Source organism: Danio rerio, chromosome 11 (assembly GCF_049306965.1).
Source record: "Danio rerio strain Tuebingen ecotype United States chromosome 11, GRCz12tu, whole genome shotgun sequence".
Taxonomy (NCBI): domain Eukaryota; kingdom Metazoa; phylum Chordata; class Actinopteri; order Cypriniformes; family Danionidae; genus Danio; species Danio rerio.
The window spans coordinates 6,463,111-6,484,585 of NC_133186.1; the positions used below are offsets into that span (position 1 = coordinate 6,463,111).

Consider the following 21,475-nt stretch of genomic DNA (forward strand, 5'->3'; position numbering starts at 1 on the left):
ACTATTTTACCAAGGACAAAACAAATTTACATTTTAGAAAACAAATTAACAAGACGCAAAACACTTTTACAAATCCCGAAACAAATTTACAATTACAGATTCCCTATGGAAAGGGCATGTACCACACACCGGAAGTGACGTGACTGTACCACACCGGGTCAGTTCTGGTTCATTTGGTTGAATTCTGGCTAATATGTGACATTGCTATGGCTTAATTGTGGCCCAGATCTGGCAAACAGGAGCGGAGCGTCAAAGTGCCATCATTCCATGCGGTATGTGGGCTGGATGTAAGTGTCTGATGTGGGCCAGATTTGAGCCACATGAATTTTGCTAGCTGGGATTGATCCTGTATTGGCCACAACAGCCAGCTACACCATGCTAATTAATTATTGCAGTCTAAAACCAGGCGCATCAGTTTCATTATCCAATCCCTGTGATTAACATAATAAAATGATCCGGAATGTGTACTGTAGGCTTCATAAAGGCAAAAAAACTGAGCTCAATAACAACACATTAACAATCGTTTTCAGAGTAGTGTTACATAACTCGCTGAAGCCCACCAGCATCAGAACAAAAACAGAATTAGACAATCTGAGCTCATGCTTACAGCGTTCTGCTTGAAAACATTCTCATCCGCAGCTAAGTCAAAAGACCAAATCAGCGGTCACTTTAACCTGAGAGGGAATCTGAGCAGCAGGCCTTGATTTCAGGTAATGAAGAGCAGTTCTGTTCTGTCCCTGGGAATAATGACTCACGACATGTTTAGTCTGTCTGGCTTCACCCGAGTGACCCATTCAGATGGCCTGCGAGATTCAGACACCGTATAATGACAGAATCGAGTCCAGGCCAACAGAAAGAGCCTGGCAGTGATAGATGATGTTTGTGTTGAGGAGATACACACGTAACACTCGCTCGCTGCTCAAAGTAGTTACATCCCAATTACATTGATCGATTCCTTGTAGTAATCAGGGCGCTTTTTGATCTTCGATCACCATACCGTATGGTAACATATAGTTTAAATTAATATTTTTAAATATATATTTTGTATCAATGTTGTTTATTTAATTCTTTTTCATTATATATTATTTTTATACAATTATTACAATGAACAATAGTTTATTTTTACAATTGAAATTATATATAATTTCAGCAGAAATATATTTCTTGATAATAATAATAATAATTTCTTAGAAAATACCTTTTTATTTACAGTAGAATGTGTAAGGCGATCAAATTATTCATTATTTACAATGACTTTACTTTAATAATAACAATAATAACACCAATAATGTATCGTATGTATCATCAGCAAACTGTTGGATTCAAACTATATACAGTTGAAGTCAGAATTATTAGCCCTTCACTGAATTTTTTTCCCTTTTTTTAAATATTTCCCAAATGATGTTTAACAGAGCAAGGAAATTTTCACAGTATGTTTGATAATATATTTTTTTTCTGGAGAAAGTGTTATTTGTTTTATTTCGGCTAGAATAAAAGCAGTTTTTAATCTTTTAAAAAACATTTTAAGATCTAAATTAGTAGCCCCTTTAAGCGATATATTTTTTCGATAGTCTACAGAACAAACCATCATTATACAATAACTTGCCTAATTACTCTAACCTGCCTAGTTAACCTAATTAACCTAGTTACGCATTTAAATGTCACTTTAAGCTGTATAGAAGTGTCTTGAAAAATATAAAAAATGAGTTATTAAAAGTGTGTGTTAGTGTGCGTGTGTGCATGCATGCATGCTTGTGTGTGTGTTTTGAAATATATTTTCTAAAATAGTCAAAAATGCTTTGAAGAAAATAATTTATGTATATACATAGTTTTATGCCCAGTACAAAGGTCATTGTTTATACAGAGATACTTTCTTTTATAAACCCACTTCAACAAACCCTAAATACACTGCCTAAATATAGTAAAATAAATAATAACAATAATAATGATAATAATAATATTAATAATAGAAAAACAAACTGCAATTTTTTTTATTAAATAAAAGTAAGAAAACTAAATACATGAAATAATAAAAAAATATTAAAAACAAACAAACAAACAAACAAATAATAAATAAATAACAATAATGGGTGATACACCCAGGGATAATGCTGTGCTATCTTACAATGCTAACATAAACTAAGCGTGAGGGTCTAGAAAGAGAAAGAAGAGACAAAAAGATTACAGAAAAAAAAAAGATTTCAGATAAAAGCAAGATAAGTCACATAAGTCTCCAGAGTTGAAGTCCCCAATTTTTTCCCCAATTTCTGTTTAACGGAGCAGATTTTTTTCAACACATTTCTAATCATAATAGTTTAATAACTAATTTCTAATAACAATTATTTTCTCTTTGTCATGATGACAGTACATAATATTTGACTAGATATTTTTCAAGACACTTCTATACAGCTTAAAGTGACATTTAAAGGCTTAACTAGGTTAATTAGGTTTACTAGGCAGGTTAGGGTAATTAAGCAAGTTATTGTATAATGATGGTTTGTTCTGTAGACTATCAAAAAAATATTGCTTAAAGGGGCTAATAATTAAAAAAAAAATTTTTTTTTAATTTTTAAAAAAATTAAAAACTGCTTTTATTCTAGCCGAAATAAAACAAACAAGAAAAAATATTATCAGACATACTGTAAAAATTTCCTCACTCTGTTAAACATCATTTGGGAAATATTTAAAAGAGAAATAAAATAATTCAAATAGGGCTTAATAATTCTCACTTTAACTGTATATATATATATATATATATATATATATATATATATATATATATATATATATATATATATATATATATATATATATATATATATATATATATAATTATTTAATGCATGTACTATATATGCTGATGTTTTGGCTTGATATTGAATAATATTTAAACATACAAATTAATAATTCACAAATAAGTTACAAATGATAATTATTTTAAAAATCTTTGAATCAATCATATTTTAAAGATATACTTAAGACTTTGAACGCTAACCTGATTACAAATGTAATAACTATGCATGGGAAATGGTGTATATACACAAACAAAAAAAACTGATGTTAAGCATTACACTGAAACCCCAACCGATTAAGAATAAAGATGTATACAATTCCTTTTCTTATTTGAATATTACAATTATCCTCTGTATATTTATTTGTTTGTTGCTCCTTGTGATGTTGATGTTACTTAGTAAGTCTACTATATATTTTTTCATGTCGCTGGTTCGAGCCTCGGCTGGGTCAGTTGGTGTTTCTGTGTGCAGTTTGCATGTTCTCTCTGTGTTTGCGTGGGTGCTCCGCTTTCCCCCACAAGTCCAAAGACATGTGCTATAGGTGCATTGTGTGAGCTACATTGTCCATTGTGTATGTTTATAAATGAGTGTGTAAGGGTGTTTCCCAGACAGTGATGGGTTGCAGCTGATGCATCCGCTGCGTAGAAAATATGCTAGATAAGTTAGTGGTTCATTCCGCTGTGGCGACCCCAGATTAATAAAGGGACTAAGCCTAAAAGAAAATGATGAATGAATAATACTATTAGAGCTTTCCCTGTATGCGGACAGCAGAGGGCGCTCAGCACAACACTATGGAAGGCGTACCACCTTGTGTTTGAAGTGTTTAGAAATAAGCCTGGATTGTTTAATTCATATTATATATTACAGGCTACACAGCACCAGACTCTTTTAGCAAGAGCCGCATAAGGGAAGGAAGAAATCTAATCTTACGGTTAGATAAGCGATGTATAAATAGAAAAGTCATTAATGAGTCTTGAAAGGCTTTAAAGCTAAATCACGACTGTCTCTGCCTGTTTAAGCATTTCTATCAAAATAGGACCGTTTGTGTCGGAACATTTTGGGGGAAAAAAAAGTTTATCAATAGCCAATAAATCATATATTCCAAAGTATCAGAGCTGTCAACATAGTAAAACCTCATATATTATTTATTTGGTATAGAATAATGGTCCATTAGTTCATGTATTTACTAACATTAGCGAAGTATGCAATTTTGTAAAGCATTTATTAATGATGGTTCGACATTTGCTAATGCATTATTAAAATACAAAGTTGTTCTTGTTAACATTGGTCAACTGTGAGTTATAAATACCGTAATAAACGTATTAATAGTTTGTTTATATTATTAAATACTGAAACTAATGGACCATTATTTTAAGGTATTTGCTTACATTTTCACACACAAAAAAAAACATTATCAAATATTGAATCTAAACTTAATATTATTTTCAATGTTTTTTTTTTCTAGCAGTACAACATCACGGAGGACTGTGGGGTGTGCAGAAATAGATGGATAAAGACGAGATTCTTTCATTTTCTTTTCACCTTAGTCCCTTTATCAGTCTGGGGTCGCCACAGCAGAACGAACCGCCAACTTATCCATACTCGGCAGATGCCCTTCCAGCCGCAACCCATCTCTGGGAAACATCCACACACACACACACATACACACACACACGCACACTATGGACAATTTAGCTTACCCAATTCACCTGTACCGCATGTCTTTGGACTGTGGGGGAAACCGAAGCACCCGGAGGAAACCCACGCAAACGCAGGGAGAACATGCGAACTCCACAAAGAAACGCCAACTGACCCAGCCAAGGCTCGAACCAGCGACCTTCTTGCAGTGAAGCGACAGTTCTACATACTGCACCACTGCTTCGCCACAAAGATGAGATCAAATACAGAAACAATTACAGGCTGTTTAAAATTTGGTTATAATATGGGATGTAAATATTTTTTGAGCCGGTGATTTGTTTATGATTAATAAATGCATTTCATTCTGAGTTCATGTTACTAAATACTCTAACTGAAATTAACTACACTGTCAAATGATATCCGTTAATTAGCATTTTTCTGTATTTTGTGTTTCTATTTTTCCCGTTTATTTATGCTTTTGAATTGCGTTATTCTACTTGCGTTATATCGACTTAGAATCAGTGGTGTAGCGAACGGGCCTGCAGGGCACGAACCGCGTGGGGGCCCCGCGTGATTAGGGGGCCCTCGCGTCGTCACGATTTTCAATCATTGAAAATCCAGCAACCGCAATAATCAAACTCTTGGGAACAACTGTGGTCGGAACCAAAGTTCACAGGTCTGTGTTCTCTGAACTCCTCTCAAGCGGTGGACTACTTCATTCTGATTGCTTGCCGCCGAACCGCGTCAAATCATAGCTCAAAGTTGACTTGATTTGATCTGTCCTTGACGCTTACACCGGAGAAGACGCTGTTTCTTGCCGCCGGTTATTATGGAAAATGAATGACTTCTGGCTACTTTGACGCTCTCGCCGCTTTCGCTCCTCAGTTTGTGAAGGCTTCCCTGCGTTGTCGCTCCACCCGCCTCCCTTCCCCGCTCCTTAATTTGTGATCGCCTCCCCGCTTTGCCCCCACCCCCACCCCCCATCATCATCAGGGGGCCCCGTCAGTGATCCCTGCAGGGGGGCCTCCGCATTTTGCACTATGTCACTGCATAGAATGTCACTTACCTGATTTATAAGGATTTGTTCAGCTGTAGATTGAAACTTACAGTACATTGAAAAAACACTGAGGCTGTTTCTAAATATGCGTTCTTCAGCGTCCTCATGTAACATCATCATTCCAAGAATGGAATGAAAATCTTAATAGTGGCATAAACGCATTAATTTGCTGAAATTCATATTAAAATTAGTTTTATTTGTATTGTGACATGTATATTCATAATGTCTTTAGACATTAATATTGTGAAAAGAGGTAAATGAATCAATTGTTTTATGAACGCTGTAATGTTTGAATAATTTTCAGATGAAAATGAGTGAAGGTCATGTGACTGTCAGGAAGAACACAGCATCTCATTCCTCGCAAGTCACGTTCTCTGTTCTCGCAATTTCACAATTTTGTTCTTCCGAGGTAACTTGGCGAGAGCGGTTTTCACAAGAACGTGAGTCTGTTAACTGTTGCCATCTTGTGGTGGAACGTCAACCATCATTTTCTTTGCTCTGCTCAGATAGGCTGATCGTCTGATAGACTGAACTTGCAATGTAATTACAATGTCATTAAATTGTAATTATAACTATGCAATAACATTGTATTAACATTGTTAAAACTTTGTAATTATATTGTTATAACCTTGTAACTACTATGTAATGACGTAATATGTACTATATAATAACATTGTAACTACATTGTTAAAACATTGTTATTACATTTTTATGACACAGTAATTATAATGTAAAGACGTAGTAATCACATCCAAAATAAATGTTTGTAACCACACATGTACTGCCTATATTATAAATAAACAAATAATGCACATTAAATATACAAAGAAACCTTTAAGTTTATAAATTTTATCTTGGATGTATTTATAATGCAAAAGCTATGTAATTGCAATGTAATGACTGTAACAAAGTTTGTTATTACATGTGTACTATGTATATTTACGTATTCAACAATAATTAACTTAATACTGTATGAAAAAAACATTTACATTTATAAATATTAACTTGGATGTAACTACAATGTAATTACAATATCAATACATTATAATTACTACGCATAAACTTTGTAAATACATAGTTAAATCTTTGTAGTTATATTGTTACAACACTGTAACTACATTGTAGATGTATTGTAGTTACATTGTTATAACATTGTAAATATAATGTAATAACATTGTTGTTATAAAGTAGTGACAGTAATTACAATATTATGACAACGTAAATACAATGTTATAACAATGTGATTACTATATCGTTACATTATGATTACTATGTAGTAACATAATTACAATGTTATAACATTGTAATTAAATTATTTTAACATTGTAAATAATTTGTAATAGCATTGTAATTATAATGTATTGACAGTAATTAAAATATTTTAACAATGTAAGTACTGTCAATACATATAGTTACTATGTAGTAACAATGTAAATGCATTGTTATAATGATGCAATTATATTATTATAACATTGTAAATACTATGTTATAACATATTACATTGTACTAACATTTTAATTACATTGTTTTAACAGTAATTATAATGTAATGACATAGTATAAACAATGTAGCTACAATGTTGTATTAATGTAGTTACAATGTTGTTACATAGTAATAATAATGTAACAATGTAAATACATACTTTATAAATACTTTGTATTAACATTATGATTACCTTGTTATAGCATTGTAATTGCTGTAAATACATTGTTAAAACAGTGCAGTTACACTCTTAATACACGGTAATTATATTGTAATGATAGTGTAATTACATTGTTGTAGCATTGTAGTTACATTACTAAAGCAATGTAAATACTATGTAACAACATTGCACTTCTTATGTATTGACATAGTAATTACAACGTTATAACAAGGTTGTTACAACGGTACAACAATGTAAAATAATGTTATAATAATGTAATTACAATGTTATAACAATGTAGGTACAATGTTATAACAATGCAGTTACCATGTCAATACATTATATTTACTATGTAGTAACATTGTAAATACGTTTTTAAACGTTCTAATTGTTATAACACTAATTATGTAGCAACATTGTTTTTACATTGCTGTAGCATTGTAAATACATTTTAGTAACACATGTAACACATTGTTGTAATTATAATAACAAATTGTATCTTGGATGTCTTTATAATGCAAAAGCTATGTAATTGCAATGTATTGACAGTAACAAAGTTTGTTATTACATGTGTACTATGTATATTTACATATTCAACTATAAATAACTAAATACTGTAAAAAAGATACATTTACACTTATAAATATTATATTGGATGTAACTACAATGTAATTACAATTACAATTATAATTACTATATGCAATGGCATTGTTTATACATTGTCATAACATTGTAAATGTTATGTAATAACAATGTAAATAAAGTAATGACAGTAGTTATAATGCTATAACGGTGTACTAAAATATTACTACCAAGCGATTATATTGTAATGACAGTAAATACAATAATATAACAATGTAAATACACTCTTATTACATAGTATTTATATTGTAATGACAGTGTATTTACAATTTTAATAACATTGTGATTTCATTGTTATAACATATTAAATATAATGTTACTACGTAGTCATTATAATGTTATGTTTATACTTACTCTTCTAACATTATACGTACAATACTTAAACATTGTAAATACTATGTTCTAGCATTGTACTTATAATGTATTGACATAGTATTTACAATGTTAAAAATGCAATTAATACATCAATACATTATATTTACTACGTAGTAACATTGTAATTACCTCACTATTGCATTGTAAAAAATATTGGAACACAGTACTTGTGTATTTAAGCAAAAACCCAATCTCAATTCAATTTGATCTTGCGTAACTCAAGAAGTACAACTAAGTAAGCAGGGAAGGAGTGTTGGTTTTAAAGTTGATACAGTTTATTAAACATGTTATATATCGAATATAATACATACGAGACCTTTTTTGGCACAAAAATGTAATAAATATGTTCTTGTTAAGTCAGTGATTCTACATCTAAATAAATAAACCATAACTTACTCTTTAATAAATATGCATTCTTTGTTATGTAGATGCATTGCATCAAGGTTTAATGCAGTTGGTCAACAGGATCCAACAATGCTTGAACTGAAAGGCTGTGTTTGTGTGTGCTTGTGTGTGAGTGAGGGAGGGTGATGAGAGATGAGAGAAAGCACTGGGACATCCCAATGCAGCAGGTGGAGACTGAAACCATATGGACAAATAAATTCAATAAATAGGGAGAGATTTGAATGTCATTGCAATACAATACTATTTTGTGGTTCAAAGTGCTGATAATTCTTCAAATTGTTCTGCTTTGACATCATTTGGTGACTATATATATATATATATATATATATATATATATATATATATATATATATATATATATAGTTGAAGTCAGAATTATTAGCCATTCTGAATTATTTGCCCCCATGTTTAACATTTCTAAACATAATAGTTTTAATAACTCATCTCTAATAACATTTATTTTATCTTTACCATGATGACATTAAATAATCAAGACACTTCTATACAGCTTAAAGTGACATTTAAAGGCTTAACTAGGTTAATTAGGTTAACTAGGCAGGTTAGGGTTTTTAATTAGGCAAGTTGTGTATAATGATGGTTTGTTCTGTAGACTATCGGGAAAAAAATTGCTGAAAGAGGCTAATAATTGTACCCCTAAAATGTTTTTAAAAAAATTAAAAAACTGCTTTTATTCTAGCCAAAATAAAACAAATAAGACTTTCTCCAGAATACAAAAATATTATCAGACATACTGTAAAAATTCCCTTGCTCTGTTAAACATCTTTAGTGAAATATTTAAAAAAGAAAAGAAAAAAATCAAAGGGGGGCTAATAATTTTGACTTGAACTGTATATATATATATATATATATATATATATATATATATATATATATATATATATATATATATATATATATATAGGGAGGTGTAACAATGTAGTGCATTTTTTACATTAAAAAAAATTAATTATTGCTATTTAAATGTCTTCATTACAATTTAAGTGTATTTTTTAGCAGTGTAAAAAATATCTGCCAACAATTTATCCAAAACAACGTTAAAGGGATTGTTCACTTTGATATTCTGTCATAATTAATATTTATTTATTCTATTTATTATTTATTAGTAGTACTTTTTATTTGTACAGTGGAACTCAATGATTACTGTTTACCAACATTTTTCGAATGATATTTTGTGTTTTACAAATACTACACGTTTGAAACAATGACACATTTGTGCAACATAGGCTCATTCTGAAACCGTAGCCCTATATACATTTCTGGAGAGTGTGAATTATGTAGCCAGAGGAACGTACGTTTCGTCTTTAAAATGAACGATACATGGTGGTGTGAGGCCATTCCTTGTCACGCTTATCAGCTGACCGCTTAGCTACTTGTGGTTGGCTTTCCCGCTGTTAGCAGTTTAGCCAGTGGCTCGTCGCATACGTCAGAGTATTTGAGACACAGAGCGGAGTTGACTAGGGTTCAAGTCAAGTTTTCAGAAAGCAGGTAAGACAAAAACAAAAGCCAAATAAATAAAACAAAAATGTAAATAACAGGATGAGAATGTGGAAGAATTTGAAAACGTGGTAAAAATCAGGCTACCGCAAGGGCTTTTCTTTTTCTGGATTGCTTTTGAAAACACTATCGGTTGGGTTTAGGGAATGGGGAGGGCAATGGTCAATCGGTGCTTTTTAAAACACTATTGGTTGGGTTTAGGGAAGGAGGGGCACTGGTCAATCTGTGCTTTTTAAAACACTATCGGATGGGTTTAGGAAAGGGGGAGGACACTGGTCAATCGGTGCTTTTTCAAACACTATCGGTTGGGTTTAGGGATTGGGGAGGGCAATGGTCAATCTGTGCTTTTTAAAACACTATCGGTTGGGTTTAGGGAAGAGCGTGGAGTAGGGTTATTGGTCGATCAGTGAGTCGACAGTGGCCTCTGGTGGATTTATGCGAGAATAGCAGGGGTGAATGACATTTGCAAGAAAAATTTGAGATCTAAAATAGCGTACACATCGGCCTCTGGTGGATTCGTGAAAACAAAAACTGCAAGAAAAAACATAGCTCCTGGGACGTATTTGGTGCTCTCCAGAAATGTATATATCGATACGTAATCAGAATAATTTCATCAGTTGCATTCGTGGACTAACTGTTCCAAATATTGTGTAAAAGCAATATCATGCTAAAAATTATGATCATATTCAATATAGCACTCTTGCTTGTATGATAAACAATTTTGAGACCCAAATGAATTATAGCTTAGAGAGTTTACGAATGCATCAAGTATTAGATTATGAAGGTGGATACAAGATCAGATGCTTTCTAAGGTGAAATCAGATTGTTGCATAACATTAATTCGGCATGCTAAAAATTCATATAACCATATACATGCACATTACTACATATGTGTATTGCATAAATCGTTGATGTTGTTTTAAATACAGTTTTGCTCATTTGTACAAATGAAATGAATTCAAAATAATGTTACAGTAGCACGAAGTCTGTACACCTTTGCAAGCACATGGTTTGTAGAGATTTAAGGCCGGGTGCTTGTTAGGGCTTAACTCCTGTCCTGTAATTACATCAGTGCTCTAATGAACTGTGCTCTAATCAGACTTACATGGGGCTTAAAAGGTCACTCATCTGTTTCCCAAGCACAAACAACCACTTCAGCTCTTATTTAGATTCATCCCAGAGTCATTTACACACCAAATTATTCCCACCATACAAAATTTCCACTATGTATCGCATTACATACCATTATAACGTGGTTTAATATTTATGTCAATGCAAACATGATTGATTACCGAAAGTCAATGAATCGAGAAGTTAATTCAACTAGTACATGTGTGTTTTAATAGAATATTCAAATTTTGAGTGGAGTTTAGAGTTTAAATCACTGCTTAGTTTTAGTTCAAAACCCTTTCCCCATTTTTGAGGGTAGGGTTATTGTTCTTGCCACTTTAGTTCTCTGTATTTTTGTCCAAGGTTTGACAGGAGCTAAGTGGATTAGACTCATCTGTTATAGGATTTACACAATTGAAGTGGATTTTGTCAGGTTAACTAAGGGAAGAACTTAGGCACGGATTTCCTGTCACGGCTCTGAGAATACACAGACTGCCGCTGAGAGGTTACCTTCAGTTTTGATACACTTTCAAAAATCTGAAGGAATGCTAAGTCTTGGAACCTAAAATCGTCTGCAATCGCTTTTAGAGGGATTCTAGATGGGAGCGAGAATGTCTTGTCCCAAATTATACTATTGGTATGTTCTTATGGTCTTGTGGACTTCCAATAGCTATGTTTCCATCTAAAGATTATTCTGGAATATTGGATAAAAGATCTGTGAATGAAGCAGCGTTTCAATATAACAAGTTAAATTAAACAAAAACATCACTTCCAGAAAAACTGCCACCAACTACCAAAAAGAAAAGGAAAATTTCTGTAGGAGAAGCCACTGTGGGCCTTTGTTCTTATATAATAGACTACTTGTACCTCAGAAAATGCAAAGAACATACAGTGGTTCTGGAGATGTGAGATATTCTTTAGGAGTGCAGCTGCTTAGGACAGTTCTGGAGGTAATAATACTGAACGACAGTGATGATGGACTTTGGCTGAGGCATTTTAGAATGATCAGAACAGTTCAGATGTTGTGCGATGTATTCGGTCTGCTAGTTTGTCCATTAATGTCATCCAATCAAGCCCATTTTTGTTACTGTTGCGTACACATACTGTAGAAGTCTACAAAGACATCACTTAACTGGATCAATTGTGTTTGATTAGGGCGGGACAGTGGAATCTCAATGTCCAGAAAACTCCCTCCACAATGCAGAAATCACTGCATTAAGTTTCTGTTGTGGTCACAATATACCAAGGGTCACCAATCTCGATCCTGAAGATCCGGTGTCCCTGCAGAATTTACCTCCCACTTGCCTCAACACACCTTCCTGGAAGTTTTTAGTAGACCTAAGCTGCGTTCCAGTCCAATTTTTTTTTATGCCCTTCACTTACTAACTTCCCTCCATCTCTTTTATTCAGATGTACGTCATTGATTACGTTACACAAGTGTCCACTAATGGTGGAACATCTGAATGACTTTAAATGGAACGCCCTAAACAAGGGGTGGACAAACTCGCTCCTGGAGGGCCGGTGTCCTGCATAGTTTAGCTGCAACACTAATCAAACACACCTGAACATGCTAATCAGTGTCTTCAAGATCACTAGAAATCTATAAGCAGCTGTGAGTGATTAGAGTTCGAGCTAAACTGTGCAGGACTCCGGCCGTCCAGGACGAGTTTGATTAAATATATGTTTTACAAGCTTTGGAGAAAACACACTCATGAAATTTCCTTCACTTGTTCCCTCAGGGTAATCCCTGCCACCATTTTAAAGTCCATTCCACTTAATCAAGTGAACAAAAGACATACCCTCGATCCCTGAATTTTGACATAGAGATTGGACACTACACCATTGTGTAGTTGGTGTAACGTAGTTGCACCAACTACATTGTGTAGTTGCATTACTTGTGTAACGTAATCAATGACGTACATCTGAATTTAGGAGATGGAGGGAAGTTAGTAAGTTCAATTTTTTTCAATTCAATTCAGCTTTATTTGTATAGCGCTTTTACAATGTAGATTGTGTCAAAGCAGCTTCACAGAAATGGTCATAGTAACTGGATCAGGGTAGTTCAGTTTTTAGTTTTAAAGTTCAGTTCAGTTTAGCTCAGTTCAGTGTGGTTTAAAGTCATTACTGAGAGTCCAAACACTGAAGAGCAAATTCATAGATGCGTAGCTCTACCGATCCTGAACCATGCAAGCCAGAGGCGACAGCGGAGAGGGAAAAAAACTTCACTGATAGTAAAAGTGAAGGGGATAAAACATTGTTCGAGGATGTGTCTGTATCCAGTTCTTTACAGAGGCTGGAAAAAAAGAAACCGGGGTGCCTGGTCTGTCGTATGCACCGGGAACCGGCTGACATTGGAATAGTAGGCGATCCGGAGGTGTTATAGATTGTACTAAACACCTGAGGACCGGGGGAAGGGGGTGAAATTCCAAAAGTTTTCCAGGAGAAATGACAATACGGGAGATAGGTCTGAAATATGGGAGACACCCAGGGACAGTTGGCAGGTATGGTTTGAGCTGGACTCAGCAAGACTTTAGTTCAACTCAAAGACCTGGATAAAAAAAAACACTCTTGCTGTAAGGGGTCCCATTTTAGGTTTCAGAAGGGTGCTTGCAAATGTTCCCCTTTATGGCTGTTATGTGGCATTGATGTACACTTTTGAGTGAAGATTTTGCATAGTGGAAAATGTGCACAAATAATTATGACGTGTAGTTTGTGTGTAGGCAGGGCCGGCGCATCCATAGAGGCGACCTAGGCGGCCGCCTAGGGCGACAAAATAGAGAGGGCGACGTCCCCGAAACTACCCTCGCCACCCGCGCCCTCATCCGCGTCTAGGGTGGCAGAATAGAGAGATTGGCGTCCCCTAAACTACCCTCGCCACCCGCGGCCACAGTTATATCCGCGTCTAGGGCGGCAGAATAGAGAGAGCGGCGTCCCCGAAACTACCCTCGCCACCCGCGCCCACAGTTATATCCGCGTCTAGGGCGGCAGAATAGAGAGGGAGGCGTCCCTGAAACTACCCTCACCACCCGTGCCCTCAGTTATATCCGCGTCTGGGGCAGCATAATAGAGAGAGCGGTGTCCGCAACACTACCCTCACCACACGCGCCTTCAGTTATATCCACGTCTAGTGCGTCAGAATAGAGAACCCCCCCGTTTTCACTTTAGGTTTGAGGGCGGCGTGACCATCCTTTGCCTAGAGCGGCAGTTCAGCTTGCTCCGGCCCTGTGTGTAGGGAATATTATAAGTTTTCACATAAGTGTTCCGTGTGTGTTTTAACCTAACGTAAATTGTGTTGAGATTTTACAAGTGGTGTGTATTCCAGCCTTTAGCAGATCATTAGGATTCTTGCTGATTCCTTTATAAGCATTGTTTATTTAGAATATTTATTACTTTTTAATACTTGCTATAATATTGGGTTTTCTTTTACAAAGCCATGCCGAGTTTATCAAAGCTGAGGTAGATGTCAGTAAAAAAAAAAAAAAAGGTATTTTGAACTTAATTTGTGGGATTGTTTAACTTTGAAGTCAAATGCTCAGAGCTGAAACTTTGCGGAAATGCTGGGATTATTTACACAGAGTTTTGTTCATTTGCTGTGCCTTTGCTTTTGTTTGCTAAAGCCCAGATTGAATCTTCTAGAGGTTTCCTACTTTTAAACTCTGCGCTCAGCATTCATCCAACGTTTCAAACTATTTAAAATAGACCCACGAAGGCAATTATAATCAAGATATACAGCAGCATCTCATTATCAACAACAAGACATGGGAACAATTACTATTTTCTTGATACATTTCTCTTCATCAAGACTGGCAGAAGCTGAGGAGAATTTGTCAGCCAAGTCTTATAAATGAAGGCAATGCAAGACATATGTTTAGCCTTCCCAGAAACAAGGGTCTATATTCTTCATTTGTCTTAAAACATCTTAGTATTCAGATCCTCAATGTCAGATACATCCACACGCTTTAGCTGAGAACTCGTGGATGGTCTTGTACTGAAAGGAGTTATCAAGGAAAAGAAAGTCCTCCTCATACGCTGTAGGCCGACAGCAGGGTCTGTGGCGAGCCTTGTTCTTTCGGAGCAGCCCCTTCTTCTTCATGGCTTCCAAGACAAAGTCGTAGTTTTTACGGCTAGCGTCGCATTCGCCACTGCAGTAATGGAAGGCTATGGTCTCATCGCTGACAAAGGCAATCCCAAGCTGGCTGACTGTCACCACCAGCTTCCGCAGCGAGCAGGGTTTGGATCCCTTTTTTGCACGTTTAGTCCTTTTGCTCAGCTGGGCATCTCTGTGGGCTTTCCTTTCCACCAGCGTCCCGATGACTTGCTTCAGCTCACCCTCTGTGAAGCTTTGGAACATCTCCATGACTGAGAAAAAGAGAGACACTATACTTAGCATGTAATGTGGCAAAACGTTAACATTGTTTGGGTTGGGTGATTAATCGAAGGTGATTTTCATGTGCATCTTGTCAGTAAAGCTGGTTCTAGTAAACCTCCAGCAATGTGTGTTCAGATGGAGCAGCATTTACTACATGGAACTGTAGTCAGGGCTGGCCTAAGGACCTGATCACATCAAACGCACTTTTTGTAATGTTATGCTGCGTTCACACCAGATGCGGAAAGCACGTCAAGCGCGTCAAGCGCGAGTGATTTACATGTTAAGTCAATGCAAATGCGGGAATAGACATCCTGCGGCGCGATATGCGCGAATGGCGCGGAGCGAATGACGCAATATGCGCGAGCCGAATTGAGCGTTTTGCGCGTTTGACGCACTTAATGAGCGTTTCATGCGAATCTCTCGAGTTCGAAAATCTGAACTTCAGCGGACATTCGCGCCGCGTTAATCAATCAGAAGCTTGCTCTTGTGGGGGCGTGATTGTGAAGTAGAACCTGTTGATGGTGTCACAGGGGAAATCCTCCAGGCGACACCGACAACAAGTCATCAAACTGGGCTTGGCTCAATCAAAAGCACCATTGAAAGCCTCCGTCATCCAGTTTCAGTTTCTGTAGGAGTTTATGAGCTCACAGAGCTGGATGCACCTCTGAAAGCATGTAGTGGAATCAGACACGGTCCTAAACATATCGAAGCTGTTTTTCAGCCTTCATAAAGCACATAAACACTGTTATTTTCTTCATAAAATCCATGTTAGCCATTTAGCAACGAAGCTACAGTCACCGGGCAGACAGAAGCCCTGCCCATCACGCGAATCCGCGTCTGTTTTGAAGTTAATTTGACACGCGAATGAAGCGGTTTGACGCGCAAATGAAGCGGGGTCTGATGCGCGAATGAAGCGAGTAATCGTGATTTATCCGCGCGTTCCGCGTCTGGTGTGAACACAGCATTAGGAGGGTTGTTACGATACTAGAATTCAGTACCAATCGGTACAGAAATTTTTAAAACGTCCATTTCCCACTAACCACAGAGTGCTGTTGAGTACATTTTTAAAGAGCGCTGAATTTGCCATAGTCTTCACATGCTCAACAGAAACGACTAATTGGCCATAAAGGTCATCAGTTTACCAAACTCATCGCTGTTTACTGAGTGTAACCACAGATGCAGGGACAATGGAGCATTTCAAAGGCACGTTGATCAGCTGGTCTGTTCTTTAAGCTGACATACAGTTGAAGTCAGTATTATTAGTCCCCCTTTGAATTTTATTCTTCTTCTGTTTCTAATATTTCCCAAATTATTTTTAACAGAGCAAGGAAATTTTCACAGTATGTCTGATAATATTTTTTTCTTGTGGAGAAAGTCTTATTTGTTTTATTTCAACTAGAATGAAAGCAGTTTGTAATTTTTTAAACACCATTTTAAGGACAAAATTATTAGCCCCTTTAGGCTATTATTTTCAATAGTCTACAGAACAGACCATCATTATTCAAAAACATGCCTAATTACCCTAACCTGCCCAGTTAACCTAATTAACCTAGTTAAGCCTTTAAATGCCACTTTAAGCTGTATAGAAGTGTCTTGGAAAATATCTTGTCAAATATTATTTACTGTAATCATGGCAAAGATAAAATAAATCAGTTATCAGAGATGAGTTATTAAAACTATTATGTTTAGAAATATGTTGAAGAAATCTTCTCTGTTAAACAGAAATGGGGAAAAAATAAACATGGGGGCTAATAATTCTAACATCAACTGTAAGAGCGATCTGCTGCTGAATCACGACTTTAAAACACTCCAGTGTCCCTGTGTCTGTGGTTAATATTAAATCATTTAGAGGCTTTTGCATATTTGTTTGGTACAAACATGGATAAAAAAAAACATATAAATTCACAAAGTATAATCTGTTTTTAGAATAAAATACATAACTGTTAAAGGGGTGGTCCACAATAACAACATATTTTAAACTTTAGTTGATGTGTAATGTAGCTGTGTGAACATAAACAACATCTCTGAATGTAATACGCTCAAAGTTCAATCCAAAGAGAGACATTAGCTTTTAGAGTTAGCTTAGCAAAGCCTACAGCAAACGAAGTTTGGGGACTACAAAACATACAACCGGGCTATTAAAATAACAAACGTTTCACCGCATAGTGAAGGGGCATGGCCAGAGGCGCTGTAGTGCTGTAATGTAGCAGAGAAAGCTAAAATACCGTCCAAATGCTGCTATTTCCACAGAGCTTCTTCTGTTTCTGTATTTTGGCTTCCAAAGGACACGATGCAAAGAGAGAAGTGCTTACAGTTCAATTTTAATTGTGTTCCAGAGTATTATAAAAAAGATACAGCTAGCATTTGACAAAGGACAGCTTCCAGAATCTCTCCCAGTTCAGTGCTGGATTCGGCTAAAAACTCAAAGAAGGAGCATAATCATCAACCATAATAGATGAAGCTGTGGATTGTGAGCCACAACCTGTCAGTATTTTTATTTGTTGAAATTGATCTATCGCGTGCCCTGTTTTTAGCTTTACTGGTATGTTATAGCAAGGACGTAAACAAGGATGACAACAGGAAAGGCTGTTTGGCACGGCTAACAATTTAGCTACAAATTCATATTTATTCATCAAAACGATGTACAGTAAACACCCACAATCTTCAGCAGCGCTGCGGTGTCTCTTCTACATCTTAAATAACAAACTCGCAAAAGATATGTGAATGTTTCATATTGCTTACACATGCTTATAATCCGAATGTATGTGAAAGATACTTGGCAAATTTTATTTTAAAGAGCACGCACAAGGTTCAGCTGTGTCCTATGTGTTAGTTTATATCTGATTCAGGCACAAACTGATAAGGCTAACAGCTACTCTGACTGTCTGTTTACACAGCGCAAAAGTGCATGCTTGTAAAAGTGTGACGCTTTTTCTGGTGACGTGGAGCCGATCTGCAATTGACAGCACAATGTGGTAGCTGACAAATCAGAGCCTCTTAAGGGCAAGCTTTCAGAGGAATTAGAAAATATGACAGTCGTTTTGATGTTAGCAAAGTAGCTGTATATGATCAAAGTAAAATACATGAAAAAATAACGTGATTTTCTACTAATGAAGCATGAGCACACATTGCTTTGCATCTTATAAACACAACTAAGCCTTAAAAATACACTCTGGACCACCCTTTTAAAACACAGAATTTATTTACTTAAAGTGAACTGGATAATTTTCCCCCAATCTATGAGTTTTTGATAGATCAACATTTGACATAAAATACTCATGAAATCATGTTGACAATTTTTAAACTTCAATCTACTTTCAGTTCAGTTTGATGACTACAGCGATTTTGAGGGAATAATCTGATTATCAGATTGCACATGAACATAAATTCACATGAAATTCTGATCGTTGGGATTATTTTACCACCTACAGTTGGACTTAAGTTTCTGGGAGGTCTACATGCAATAGGCAATCTTGGCATAAACATATATGCTACGCTACAAAGAAGTGCTATCGCTAGGCCCGTCAAGGTCTTACATTCTGAGACAAGAGAGTTTTCTCCGTCTGCTGATCTGGTTCTCCGTTGTCGCCCACCAAACTCAATGGAAGAGGATGAATTACTGACTGTAAGAGAAGTTGATGAGGATGAAGGAAGAGGCGGGGCTCTGGAAGAGGGCGTGACTTTAAGGACGAGCAGGAGGAGTGCAGCACCACAGAGAATCAGGCCGATGGCAGCAAACTTCCATAACTTCATCTTAGAATGAGGAGAAGCATTGGGCCCCTGCAAAACAAGTAAACGGCCATCACTCAAAAGAAGAAGAAAAAAATATACCTCAAACAGTCACATCAGATTTTGACATCTCAAGTAACTCCAGAAACATTATGGCTGATTTTTATTAATATACAATAGACGACTAGGCGTCACTGGAAACTATCGTTCAACGTGTATATAAAAAACATTGTTTTAAAGACACAATTTGTAAGATGAAAACATCCCCAAAAAATATCCAAAAACAACTAGAACTGTACAGTAAAGTAAGTAAAAGGTTTGTTATAAAGCACCTTTCACAGACATTAAGTCACAAAGTGCTTTACAATAAGAGAAAACAAGAAATCAGGTAAAAGAACACATCAATAAAAGAAAACATTTAAAACAAGTTAAAAATCCAAGTACAGAAACACTAACACTGTTAATGAAAAGCTTGACTAAAAAGATGTATCTTTAAATGCTTTTTAGTGTGCTTTCACATCTGTAGTTTGCTTCATTTGGTCCGGACCAAGGGCAATAAATGATACATTGTTGCATTTTCTGCCGTCTTTGGGTCGTTTTCACACCACACTGCTGGTTTTGGTCCGAACCAGTTGAATTCAACCATAATGCAGTCATCTGACAAAATCCACATCTCTCATTGGCCAGATGTTGTTAAACATATTTCCTAAACTGCTTATTGATTGGTTCACGTGCGGGAAAATGCCAACGAACTCCCGCAAGTAAACAAAACTGGCAGACACGAAATGTCGTTTTTACTCTGGAGGGGCGACTGCGCTGACTGATTGTATCCCTGCTTTTGACAAACTATACATTTCAAGAATGAAGCGCGGCTGCGGCTGGAAAACAAGGTTTTAATGCATCACACGTCACTTTAGGAGGAGGCGTGAATTAATTTAGCTAAACTGCAACATGGTCATCTTGCGGAAATATTACCAACGATCCATCAGGTAATGTTTTTCCCTTTCTCTCTGTTGGTAAAGCGCTGTCAACAAATATTTTCCTCCATATCCCAAAATGCACAGCGCATTGGCCTACGGCAGCTGGATTAGTCCAAAAGGCGCAGTACTTTTTGCGGTTGGGTCTGTTTTAGTACGGATCATATTCTCACCACAAACGAATCGCTCCAGGGTTCGTTTGAAAGTGTACCGAGAACACCTCTTTAAGCAGGTCTCGGTACACTTATTTGGTCTGCTTTTGGTACGATTGCTGCTTTCTCACCTGCCCAAACGAACCGCACCGAAAGGGTAAACGAACTCTAGTGCGATTTAATCTAACTAAATAAGGCAGGTGTGAAAGCACCCTTAAAAAGTTCAACTGATCCCAGAGTTCTCAATGCGAGAGGGAGACAGTTCCAGACCCTTGAGGCCACAACACAGAAGGCACGGTCACCTTTAGTCTTAAGACGAGTTCTGGGAATGGCTAAAAGGTCTTTGCCAGAAGACCTCAGAGACCGGCTACTCAAGTGACTATGTAAAAGATCTTGAATATAAAGGGGTGCTTGACCTCTATATATAATTACCAGAATCTTAAAATTTACTCAAAACTAATAGGGAGCCAGTGAAGTGCCTTAAGCACAGGAGTAATGTGTGACCTCATACTGCTGTTGGTTAAAAGCCTCGCCGCTGCACCACTTGCAATCGATCCATAGAAGATTTGTGAACTTCTATATATATATATATGTTCCTCAGATGGACAAAGCATGTACGAACAACAGACTTAATATGGCTATTAAAACACAGTGCTCTGTCAAAAATGACATTGAGATTTCTAATGTCACTGCAATTTGAACATGACAAACCCCCAATTGCCATCTCGTGCCACCCCAGTAGATCTGCCCCTGACTCCTCCAGAACAAATAGGCAAGGCAAGGCAAGTTTATTTATATAGCACATTTCATACACAATGGCAATTCAAAGTGCTTTACATAAAGAAGAATAAAAGAAACAAGTAAAATAAAAATAAAAACAAATAATAAAAATGCATAAAAACAAAACAAAACATAAAAACAGGTAAAATGTGATATAAAGAATGAAGAAGAAGAGAAAAACATGATAGTGCAATCTGTCGGACGCAGCACAGTGCTCATTCAGTAAAGGCACAGCTAAACAGATGTGTTTTCAGTCTTGATTTGAATGTGCCTAATGTTGGAGCACATCTGA

General features: G+C 36.2%; 1 protein-coding gene and 1 long non-coding RNA gene across 5 annotated transcripts in view; one reads left to right on the plus strand and one right to left on the minus strand.

The window, feature by feature from the left end:
• The window catches only part of LOC141376522 (uncharacterized), a 195,428-nt gene that overhangs the window by 104,879 nt on the left and 69,074 nt on the right, over positions 1–21,475 (plus strand). The window lies entirely within an intron of this gene.
• The window catches only part of nrtn (neurturin), a 60,922-nt gene continuing 49,120 nt past the window's right edge, over positions 9,674–21,475 (minus strand). For 3 of the 4 annotated variants that reach the window (XM_073916289.1, XM_073916287.1, XM_073916288.1), the window contains 2 exons: positions 19,082–19,325; positions 13,143–15,535 (listed from right to left, as the gene is read on the minus strand). In XM_073916289.1, coding sequence (XP_073772390.1) covers positions 15,117–15,535; positions 19,082–19,298 — 636 coding nt within the window. In that variant the 5' untranslated portion in view covers positions 19,299–19,325 and the 3' untranslated portion in view covers positions 13,143–15,116. Of the gene's footprint in view, positions 15,536–19,081; positions 19,326–21,475 lie in introns of all 4 variants that reach the window. The other variant, XM_005155714.6, reaches the window with a different exon arrangement.